The sequence below is a fragment of the Mytilus galloprovincialis genome, chromosome 8 (assembly GCF_965363235.1).
Source record: "Mytilus galloprovincialis chromosome 8, xbMytGall1.hap1.1, whole genome shotgun sequence".
NCBI lineage: Eukaryota > Metazoa > Mollusca > Bivalvia > Mytilida > Mytilidae > Mytilus > Mytilus galloprovincialis.
The window spans coordinates 4,487,399-4,500,035 of NC_134845.1; the positions used below are offsets into that span (position 1 = coordinate 4,487,399).

Below are 12,637 nucleotides of genomic sequence, written 5' to 3' on the forward strand. Positions count from 1 at the left end.
ATTCCTATAACAAAAGACACATTTAAATCTCTTGACTTGCCTTGTTTGGTCCAAAACATTTCAAAAATTTGGATTTTTGAATCAAACTTTAATCAAAATTTCCCAAAAACTTATATTTGAAAACGTTTTAAAATTTTGAACTGAAATTGCTTTATTTTACGTTGTATGTAAAAAAAAAAAAAAATCTTCAGAAATACATCATATAATATATGCATATAATAAAAGACACGTTTAAAACTCATGACTTGCCTTATTCGATCTTATTTAAAACAAAGTTACGACCATCACAAATTTACGTTACGACCATCTTCAACATTTTTCTTTTTTAATTACGACCATCATGCTCGAATTTTTGAATGACTATTTTACGAAATTGGAATGTTTAAATGCATCAAATTTGGTTTCAATATCACCGAACTGCCGAATAGTACGTATGAGACAAGCGGTTTGTCTCAAATGAACCTTTTATTGCACTAAAATAAGTTTAAAAACTTATACCTAGAGTTGTCTCCCATCTCCGGATGGTTTCAGTTACGACCATCCACTTACCACCAGTGTAGTATGAGAGGTTTATTACGTGTTGGAGTTCATTAGTTTGAACAACTGTGGCAACCACTTATAAGCAATATCTTATCTGCTTTTGATAACTTGTTTATCGGAATGAGGTGATTAAATTATTTCACTAATTTCTCCTTTTGATAAAAATGAGCTGTAAATAACTCGGCATTAATGAAACTTTCTTATATCCATGTTTGTTATTACTCTGATTAAATTATTGAAATAGGAAAAGGGTGAAACCCCGGAACTAATCACATACCACTACCTGTGACTATTTGCAGTCAGTTACTTGACGCATATTTTTACTTTTATTTCTTGCATCTTTTTTTTCTTTTCTTTTATTTATGAAAGAACTTTGTTGGTTAACTGGTTGAATATAGAGTTACAAAAGATACTTGGACATTTTTCAATAGCTAGATGTCTAGATTTACGTTATATTTTTAATTGTATTGTAAATTTGAATTTGACAAAACTCCTGTCTATAGAACAACCATAAGAAGAAGATCTTTTGATTTAGTCGATCGGTTACTATCACATTGGTGTATAATCCAAATTGTATTTATTAATAATCCTTAATCGCAACTTAAATATAACCCCATTATAATCGAAACACTGTCCTCTTCTTGTCAATTTGTAATTCAAAAATGTAGTAATATTTATGTTTCTTAAACATCTATTCAAAAGTCACCTCTGTTTTAATAATTGTAATTCATACAGTTTTCTATCGATGGTCAAATCTAATAAGATACAAATTAAGGAGACAAACAAATATAAGGGTAACGCATATTCTCTAAAATGAAGACGATCACGTAATTTTGTGTAAGGACAACATTTCTGTTAATTAGCGTACTTATTGAGATTTCTTAGGATTGATAAGATGGTATGTTACTGCTGAGAAATGGAAGGTTAACAATTTGAAAATTGAAACTATCATCGGTGGTTATAGCATTTTAGTTCTAAAATGACAATCTGTGCCAATATTTATAAAAGAACATGGTTAATAAATCAGGATATTTATTTCACAACAAATCCATATATCAAGGAAAATGACATCAAACGACGTATTACCATGATAAAGATGTATTAAGAAATTTTTGCAATATTTGATAAGTTAGCATAATATTTTGTGGTATCTTTTTTTAAAGAACAAGTTACTGTTTGATGTGGTTTATCTTTCATAATATGTACTTTTCTAATTGAATTATTAGGTCTTTCCACCTTTCCGTGGAAAGACCTATTGAATTTGTTCTGATTATTATTATTTTTAGGTCTTTCCACCTTTCCGTGGAAAGACCTATAGGTTTTGTTCTGATTATTATTATTTTTTTTTTCTTCCGCCTAATTTTTTTCTTGCGTAGTATTGATGTTTCAAAAGATGTCGCTTAGATATTTGGAATATGATATTGTAAAGTGTATGCGCTTTTAAAACTGACAACTGCGTAACCAAATACTTTGCGTTGTAAGAGTTATCTCCCCAAACACTGTTTTTCTTGTGGCCACTACTCCTTCGCAACCGTAAAAGATTACGACAAATTTATTTTACCAAATTGCTCGTTACATCTTCAGAATTAGGCAATTCATTTGGACCGAAGCTTTCCAGAGACTCCATATGAGAGTTATTTCCCCTTATGTAAATGATATAAGTAATATGCATTTCTAACTGGTAAACCATAAGTGATAGAGACCTAGGGTCTTCAGATTTGAGGTCCTTGGTCCAAAAAAATGAAAATGAGGTCAAGGTCAAAGGTCAAGGTCATGTTCTAAATTTTAATTTTTGCTTATTTTCACTGATTTTCAAATACCGTATGACATATCGACAAATAATTTTTCATAAATTGTTAGTTGCGACATGTCCTTACTTGTATAGTTTGGTTGAAAGGGTGCGCAAATAATAAATGGGAGTTTTTGCCCATCTTATATTTAGGTTTACCCGTAAAGTGATATCACTCTTTAACCAAACATATTAAAGACCTAGGGTCTTTTGATTTAAGATCCTTGGTTTGTGACCTTGAAATTGAGGTCAAGGTCATAGGTTAATAGGACGTTCTAGATTTTGACCTTTGCTTTAAATTGATATTAATACATCATAAAGCCATAGGAACTAACATTTTAAACTGATTTTTCATATTTCCATATCAAAATAGATCTTTACTAGTGGAAAGACCTTCAATTGTTCTCTGAACAATTGGTTTTTAATTGTTTTATACTTTTATATTAAAGGTTCCAATACTTTTTAATTACGAAACAGTGATTTACACATTCTTTTTTCACGTAAGTTATAATAAATATTGTTCTTATTTTACGTTTTCAATTTGTTGATTGTCATGAAATCATTTCTCATAAGAATACAAATGAACGATTATACAATTTTTACAGCGATTTAAACAAAATAACAATAAGTTTATCAATATTTAATAAGTAAATATAAGGTTTGCCTTACTGCCTGATAAAAACGGGAATAGAACAGATACACTAATTGTTAGTGATAGGAATCTATCATCCATCTTTTTTGTTCAAAATTTATATGAGCAACTTTCAAAAGAAGTTAATTTGTCTTTTTGGTCCTCGGGGGTTTTATAATAGATAAGAATAATAAATTCAATTTCAGTAGGGGTTAACAATCTCACATTGAGTGTGGGAAGTTGAGGGTTTGATCTCAGACTGTGCTGTGGTAAGACGTTCGACTAATGAAGACTGTTGGACTCGGTGTGAAGAAAAAAATGTGTCCGGTACGGTACAAGCCTTGTGAACTAGCATAATAAACCAGGCTATGAATGCAGATCTGGTAAAATCAAGGTTCAGGTTCATCTCACGTTATTGTGCATGTTATATTTACTTCTGGGTGTAAAAAAGCTATTCATCATCATCATCTTATCTATAAAATCAATTTTATCGAAGGAAATACTTGCCAGGTATATCCTGAGCATGTATTATGTTTCATAAATAATACGGTTTATTAATCTGTTTAATTTTTCCATATCTGGACATGAAATTATTTTCAAACTCCCCTGTACTATACATCATTAGAAAAATACATTTGAACATTTTTTTATAATTTTATTCTTTTCCAAAAACAAAATTGTATCTACATTATACCAAACTTCAAGGTAAGTAAAAAAAACCAACGGTGATGTCCTTTAAATTTGAAAATATCAAAAGTTCGACTATAACAATCAATGAAAAGATTAAGAAAATAAATGTCATATTCCTAGCTTAATACAATCATTTCCCGAAGCTACCTTATAAAACCTTCTATGAAATGGGTTACCATTTTGTCAGAAAAAAATGTATAAGCAACTAAAACAAACATAATTGGTTTACGTGACAGACAATCCAGGCACCACAACTATGTAAACATACATAGATATGTAATACATTTTTGTAAAAATCAAAACAAACGAATAATTTAATTTAACAAAGGCGACAACGAAAATCGAACATGTAGTTGAAAGTACATGTAAAATATAGTAAAATTTGTATTACTCGTGCAATGTTTAAGTTTATTGTCAGTTGACAAGAGATTTTCCGTTTTAAAATTTCTTAGTAGCTCGTTTTTTTTATTTTGTTATTTTACTTTGTTTACATAAGTTCCCAAACACATTTTAATTAAATATATAAACCAATTTCGATATCTATTTTGCATTCCTAGACCCTCTCACATCGATCCTAAACACAAAAACCAAGCAGCTGAGTGGACATATTTGTCATGAAATGTAGACTCTATCAGCAATTGGCAACATAACGAAACATTCCACAATCCCGTCGTCTTTCTCGGAGTGTAAACTCACCGAATATTACTTATCATGATTTATGTCTATTTTATTAATTGCTAAGATTTGTTTATCGTTTATAAACTACTGTTGCCTCGAATGTATAACCTGTTTTGGTTTTTCATTTGAACCACGTCGGGTTCCTCTAGGTGAACTGATACTGATTACCCTCATACATCACCTTTTGATGTATCTTGGGAGGCTAAGTATTAAATTTGAATATTATTTATTTTAGAATGATAATTACGATACATACGATAGATAGTTAAGTGAATAAATGATAATAAAAGTTTTACATGGATACAATGATCAAGACACAAAAAGGACTCTGCTTAAACCTAAAATAATCAAGAGACTGTTACTGGTCTCTCTGGAATATTATGTCTCTCTTTTACTGGACATATCGAATGTAAAGAACCAGTTGAAATAAGACCTACATCGACATCTCATCAACAAGCACCTGGAAGAATGGACCAGTAATGACACGAAAGTGCACCGAAAATCCTCAAATTCAAATTTATTTTACTTTGTATACAGGTTTTCGATATATGTAACAAAACTGTATATACTCCGTTTTTATTGTTTAACTGAAAATTAATATTTTCCTTTGCGATGGCTGAAATTGTATCAAACCTTATCTTTCTCTTGGATCTTAAACGATGTTATGGTTGAAACCCATACAAATTATAGAAAACCCCGTCTCTTTTATACTAGATTGAGAAATAAAGCTGTTAGAACAGCCATTTGAATCTGAAATCTTAATACTAAATGAAAGTGTGTCAGTGTCTTTCAGGTAGATAATTTGAATTCAAATATAATTCCTTTAATTGAGAGCAATGCAGTTTTATGTGATATTAAACTATACTGACTGCTTAAATAAAATGTTGCTAGATGAATCTTATTTGAAAAGTAATAATAAGTTTATTGAATGACTTGTATTAAGGCGTTGATGCATTTAAAATTGTCTACTAATTGTACCAATAACTGCGTGTTCAAATATATAAAAAATAGTTTTCAAAATACGAAACGATATTTGCATGCAAATGATTTTAAACAATTCAATTCAATTAAGGTTATAAACTATTTATATTATGTACTCAACATTAAGTATGGTTTGAATTATCTGTCTTTCATATTTAACAATACTATTTCCAATATACAGACAATTGTAACAAAACAATCAACATTATAATTTAGGCTGTAGAACTATCACATTTAGATCAACCTTGAGGACGTAATTATGGAATTACATTATGACCAGCCGCAATGCTGTATACGTTCAATTAAACTATGTGTCACAAAATAGGATAAAAGTGACAAAACATACCAAAGGGACATTCAAACTCATAAGTCGAGAATAAACTGACAATGCCATTCATATCCACAAATACCCCTTTAGTATTCTCGATGGAAACATATTAAGAATATCACAAATCTGTTCATCCTTCCCTTGATATAACATGAAGATGACGCAGGAAATGTCCGGTCTTTATACTGGATACATTAACCTCACAGAAGAATTATAAAGAAAACTGTATCATCGGAACGTTTAGATCTTTTACCAATCATATGTATTAACCACTACTTTTGTTTCTCCAACTTTTTCACAACATTAAAAAAAAATCGTGTTATGGTGCACTCAACCACTCGGTTTCAATAAAATGTGGATTCCTGAGTTACTCTAAAATCGTTGACCAAAATCGTTAGTTAAATCAAAGTTTTACATATTTCTACAATTTATAACAATATCCCCAATGAATGCTAATTGAAAGATCTGATTCATATACTCATTAAACAGTGCTTTTATACAAAATATTGGTATTGCAAACACAGACTCCTTGCTTACGATTATTAAGGAATGGTTGTAATATTTGTTTCTGTCTATGAAGAAATAACATAAAAAATGTGGTGCACACTGAATAACCCGCGAAATTCAAGATAAAATAGTTCAGTCATTTGTTATGATTTAATTCTTAATTCCATTTTAAACCGGAGTAAATCATGTAAAAACGTTGATGACGTCACGGTCACATAACCAAATTATTTCTATGAGCGCGTTACATCCCAAATTAAATTAGTGATAGATATTTTTTGGAAGAACCACACTGATTCAAGCAAAACATACACAGAAGATGTTATCAATAATGTTTAGGTCGAGAAAAAATGTTAATGATGTCATGGAGAGGTGGGAGATACCAAATGGATACTAATTGTTAGTAAACGACGGCCATTTTTCTAGTTTTATGTGTATTCCAAAATTTTAATTTACCTTATCAAAGAGGACAAAAAAATATGTACAACTATTTCAGTTAGTTCAAACAAGTTGTCTCTGAGCTATTAAATTTTTTTTATAAATCAATTGAAAATCTCAGACATGTACTTTTGCAATATCTTCTGTTCGTTTTCACTGTTTTATCATTTTCAGTAACGGTGTCGACTGTAGACAAATGAAACATGCATATTTTGTCTGTTGGTATGATATCTGAATCTATTCCACTGTTTATACAGATTGATAGTTTATACAATATTTGATTGGTTGAGACTATCCCACGTTTCCTTGGCCTCGGTAGATATGAAGCTTAAAGTTTGTTCACCCTCGAAAAATATTTTTTCACTCGGGCAAAGTCCTCGTGAAATATGAATATTCTTGGGTAAACAAATCTTCATATCTCCCTCTGGCACGGAAAATAAATGTATAATATTTCACTGAAAATGCTAAACATCATCCACACTGAGCCCATTTCATAGAGATGTTCTAGATGATTAATACTGTTCTACAATTAAAATACCAGAACAGAATGAGGTGACTAACAGTGAGCAACTGTCGTCTGCCTGTACATTTGTTTATTCCATTTGAAAGATAAACTTAAACAATACCTTTAGCATATATAAAAGAGTAAAATAACAAATATACCGATCTCCGAGGAAAATTCAAAACGAAAAGTCCCTTGTTAAATGATAAAATCAAAAGTTCAAACATATCAATCAAATGGATAACAACTGTCATATTCCTGACTTTGCACACGCATTTAGAAAATGGTGAATTGAACCTGGTTTTATAGCAATCTAAACCTGTATATAACAGACGTAATAGGTCAAAATGTCAAAATTAGTGGTACAGCAGTACTTATTGTGTTATTATCCTAATCACTAGAATATAATTCATTACACATTGATTTGAGTTATGAATCCGAGGTCATTCAATTGGATATTATCAAAAAAAGACCAATCAGTGATAATTTACAAATAAAAATAAATTATAACACGTACACAATGTATTTGAGATGATGAACATCGTCAGTACCGTATTTCAAGACCATCATGTAAAATTTGTGAAGTTGATACGGAATATTTATTAACACTGTCTTGGTAACCGCAGAGAATAATTTTCGTATGTAAACTTATAATTATTCTATATCTCTGTTATATTCCAGGATGCAGTTTTCGATATTTGTATAATAACGAGAACGACGCATTCTTGTACAAGCAGGACCATGTCTCATTAGTTATATGTGATGTTAGGAATTTTGTCAATCTTTCGAAACAGTTCACTCAGCAAACAGGTGCTTTTTGTTGCAATATAAAGCGCTAGACTAGATAGTTTAATTACTCTAAATAAATCAATCTCTGGGCCCTTATTAGTAAGCGGTTCGGTGTGAGCCATTGAGACTCCGTGTTGAAGACCGTACTTTGACCTATAATTGTTTTTACTTTTTATACTTTGTGACTTGAATGGAGAGTTTTCTCATCGGCACTCTATTTATATTGACTTTATCAACAAACAAACATAAAGTAGATGCCCTTATATTTTTACAGTTAGGGTTTTTTTTGCTTATGAGAGATCTGTCTACTTATTCTGTTATCACGATTAATGTTCTATTTCTTATACTGTATTTTTGTCATTTTGGTCTCTTGTAGAGAGTTGTCTCATTGGTAATCATGCCACATCTTCTTTTTTTTTCTATAAAAGCACATTTGGATTCTATTGAATTAATGACAAGTTACAGTACGAAATATTATCAGTAAAGGATATACAAATTATGATACAGCCACGAGCATCTTTTTGTTAACTTTAAGGAAATCATCAATAATGTTTTAACAGCTGATTTCTTCAACAAATTATTACATCTGCCGGAGAAACTTTTTAATGTGGTTCGTTTCTCTAGTTTCTTATGCCTTCGAACTGTTAATAAAGTAATAAGATTATTGAAAGAATATGGATTGACATATTGCTAATTATCTCAGTGCAATACATATTTGCCCATTGTGGTGTCACGTGATTTTAAAACGTATAAAGATGTCTGCATTCAGTTGCGGATGCAGGAGTTTAAAATGGGACACCATCAAGTCAACGTTTAGGCATACGCATTTACAATATATGTAGCTTCATGAAATGGGGCGTCAGGCATTGGAAGAGTTGGTATACACTATACATGTTTTTGTTTAAGCATGAGCGTTATTTTATTCTTTTTTTAGTTTAGCAAATGTTTTTGGATATGGGCTACTACCATTTCTTATTATTTCAAAAGATCTTAAACTGAGACTACGGATAAAGTACGTTCTTCCCAAAATTCACGCATTTTGAAAGAAAAGAATAAAATTGAAATGTAAATCAAAATCAAAATTCACTGAATACTAATCTCTCAAATACAGATGTCTTAAACTAGTAGTTAAACATCTAAAAAAATATATAGTTGTATCTCTATGACGCTTTCTTTTTTTCTAAAATAAAAAAAAGTCACAACAGAGGTTGCTTTAGAATATTTTCTCTTTTACCATTGATGCTACATACATGAAAAAAAAATACATAGCAGAACACTCGTTATGCACTACTGTTACTGACAGTTCAATTAGAACAAAAAGTTCATGAGCAGTGGTAGCGTCACTAATCAAGAAATGAAGAATCAGACAGAATGTACTTTAACAATATGTGGTTATTAACAAAAACATTTTGTTCTTTTTTTCTTTCATAAATATCTATATTTACAAGACTTAGTATGATTGTTTACATGTTTACTAGTAACACTTATTTAATAATTCATTATTTTTTCATGTAAAGTCGTTGTCCAGGAAGGAAGCGGATATGATTTTAAAAGTCATCTACACATAGTAATTAATACAATTTTTGTAAATAGCGTCTGCAGTTACTTCTATATATCTGCTTTTTTATTATTCATGCCCGACATTGAGAGAAAGTTTCAATCGTAGCAATGACGCGTAAGCTAGAGGCAGTGAAATTATTTTTTGGTTATATCTCCCCTAGGCGTTCAGTCTTTATTATTCGCTTTAATCTTTTTGATAATGAGAATATATTAATACGAAAAATAATTATATTACATTTGCATTTCGTGTAGATCTATCATTTTTTTACATAAATCAGGCAATTAGTTTTCTTGTTTGAATTGGTTTACATTTGTCATTTCGAAGCCTATGAAAGCTATGAGTTTTTTCTCATTGTTAAAGACCAGACCGTATGGTTGCCTAACGCTGTTAAAGACCAGACCCCATGGTTGCCTAACGCTGTTAAAGACCAGACCGTATGGTTGCCTAACGCTGTTAAAGACCAGACCGTATGGTTGCCTAACGCCGTTAAAGACGAGACCGTATGGTTGCCTAACGCTGTTAAAGACCAGACCGTATGGTTGCCTAACGCTGTTAAAGACCAGACCGTATGGTTGCCTAACGCTGTTTACTTCTATGTCATTTGTTTTTTTAGTGCATAATTGTTTCATAAGCATTTTATACCACATCTTTATATTTTTATATGGTTTGAGTTATGGCTCTTGGAAATAAAAATGTAAACAAAATAAACACGATTGATAAGCGCGCACTCCTATGAAATGAAAACGGATTTCGATCACATTTATTTCAAATTACTATCAACAGTATCTTGATCAAAGGAGACACATCTTCTTATTATTTTTGTATATGTGTTCAGGTCGTTGACAAATAAACTTTTTATGGTATCTAACAATTGAAATGTATTCATGTAACTATATGCAAAATATTTAAATCACTTAGAACAGGGTTTTTTTTTTTTTGTGTCTACTTTCATTTATTTGCTGAAGAAATAATTCTACCTATATATGTGCACTTAATATTTTTGAAAAGGACTTTTTAAAAAGGGATAATCCAGCTTTTCTTTCTAACTTGGTTTAAAGGCTATAGTTGATGAACAAAAAAGACTGTATGTAAGTTTTTAGTCTATACGTATATTTTGATTTCGTAGAATTTAATGTTTGCTCGTTAATGTATATCCAAATAACAAAACATCGTTGATAGCTTTTTAAAGGAGTTACTTTTGATTTTCTAATATTCTAAATTTCAGGACCAAATTTTTAAATTTTCACATATAAAATCAACGTATAAGCCAAAGAAAATACAATAATGAAAATAAAAGAAGATAAATTACAATAACGTACCTTGCAAGTATCGAATAAGGACACACATTACTTCTCCAAACATGAAATTCCTCAAAAGTGATGGGATCAGAGTAAACGGCATACAAAACACGGCCAACAACAGGTCACTGATGGACAAATTTAATAGAAACACATTTGTCACTGTTCTCATCCGACGATTCTGAATTAAAGTCAAGATAACCAACACATTTCCAATGACTGATAACAGAAATATAATAACATAAAGGGGTATCCTTATTTCTCCGCTCGCATCAAAACGTATCGGTCTCGGTCGGTACGGCGGAGTAGTCATTGATATGTTCAGTATAATACCTAGTTCTTCAACAGTAATGTTCGTCGCAGTCATACCTTCTGAGTTTTTCTCGCTATCTTTTCGTTGTTATTTACTATCTTGTATATTGCGAAATGTGTTGCTCCAAGAAGTACCTTCAAATTAATAAGATTTTTTCAGATCGATAGCTTCTCATTTTCTATATTCATTGATTTGCATTGTTTATATCATTCTATGAATATTCATTCAAATTAATTATCAATTGTCAAACGGAAAATGTAAATATAGATATAGAAAAACAATAATTTTCTTTTACTTTTGAGATAATGTAAACATTTGATAGGCTAAGAGAGAAGCAACCGGATTATTAATCGTTCGATGATTTTATGGAGCGTAAACCTGGAGGTTCGCAATAATTGTGTCAATTATAAACGGACTTCTGTCGTGTCAGTCCTAGGATATGTTGTCTTTCATTGTATTGAACAAATATAATCATAGTATTCCCCGAACAAATGTATCACTGAAATATATATTAAGACCGTTTCCAATAAGACTGATGCAGTTAATATAGGGAAAGTAATGATAAACTCTCGTTGTTGGTGTTACTACGTTGTAGTAATGTTACGTATTCTAGATTCCCCGTGTCGGTTCTATCACGTTTGTGGGAATGTTATGTATCTGTGAAATCATAAACACTTCTGTGTATTGGTCATGAATTGACGAAAGGTCGAGTTAATCGTCACTTAAAAGTAAATTATCATGATTAGCAAGTACTGCAGTTATATCTTTAATCCAATAGCTATTAAATCGGTATAATAGAGATAACAGTTTTGATTTCTTTATCTCAATTGACAGACTGGGATAGGGTTATAGTGCACGTGAAATTAAGTTTGCAATGCCATGTTTTCATTCCAGTTGATTTAACTATATAATAAACATGTCATCGACGACATATTTCAGTTTTAAATTTGAAATAAATATTGCTTATGTTATAACAGTATAGGAATAAACACCGTAGTTCCTTGACTTATGTTTTACATACAAAAAATGCATGTGTACTTGTTATTCAATAACTATTTGCTTGCATGAAATTTTTTCACATGTAGGTCTGTTCAAAAATGTTAAGAATAAAACGAGAATCCTTTAAGATCTTCAGTTCATACAGATAGATTATATAATATATATGTCTATGATTAAAGTTCGATATAACGATTTGAGGATATAAAAACTCCTTTGTCAGCATTGATCTTATATATTTGATGATTAGCCAGTATTGAAAAAATAATGATTGGCTATTTTACTTCAATATATTGTTTCATGTTTCATGTTATTGTGCAGTTTATTTCAATATCTTTGGAACAAATATGTGCTAATTAGTATTTACGTAATATTTTACTGTCCATGGTAATGAAACCAGTATTGAAGAAATATTGAATGATTAGTCAGTGTTCTTTCAGTATTTATTTTATGCTATTGTTCTTTTATTTCAATACCATCCCATAAAAAAAAAGGATTTTAACAAATATGTGATAAATATGCGTAATTTCTGACTACAGAACGTATGTATGTAAACAATTCTGTCAGCAAGAGCCGTTTACATGACAAATGGAGTCTTG

General features: G+C 30.6%; 1 protein-coding gene across 1 annotated transcript in view; it reads right to left on the reverse strand.

Moving 5' to 3' along the window:
• LOC143084909 (cholecystokinin receptor-like) overlaps positions 1-11,844 on the reverse strand; it is a 32,932-nt gene extending 21,088 nt beyond the window's left edge. The window contains exon 1 of the mRNA XM_076260972.1: positions 10,751-11,844. Within this exon, the coding sequence (XP_076117087.1) occupies positions 10,751-11,096 (346 nt within the window). The 5' untranslated portion in view covers positions 11,097-11,844. The remainder of the gene's footprint in view (positions 1-10,750) is intronic.
• Positions 11,845-12,637: the final 793 nt, after the last annotated feature.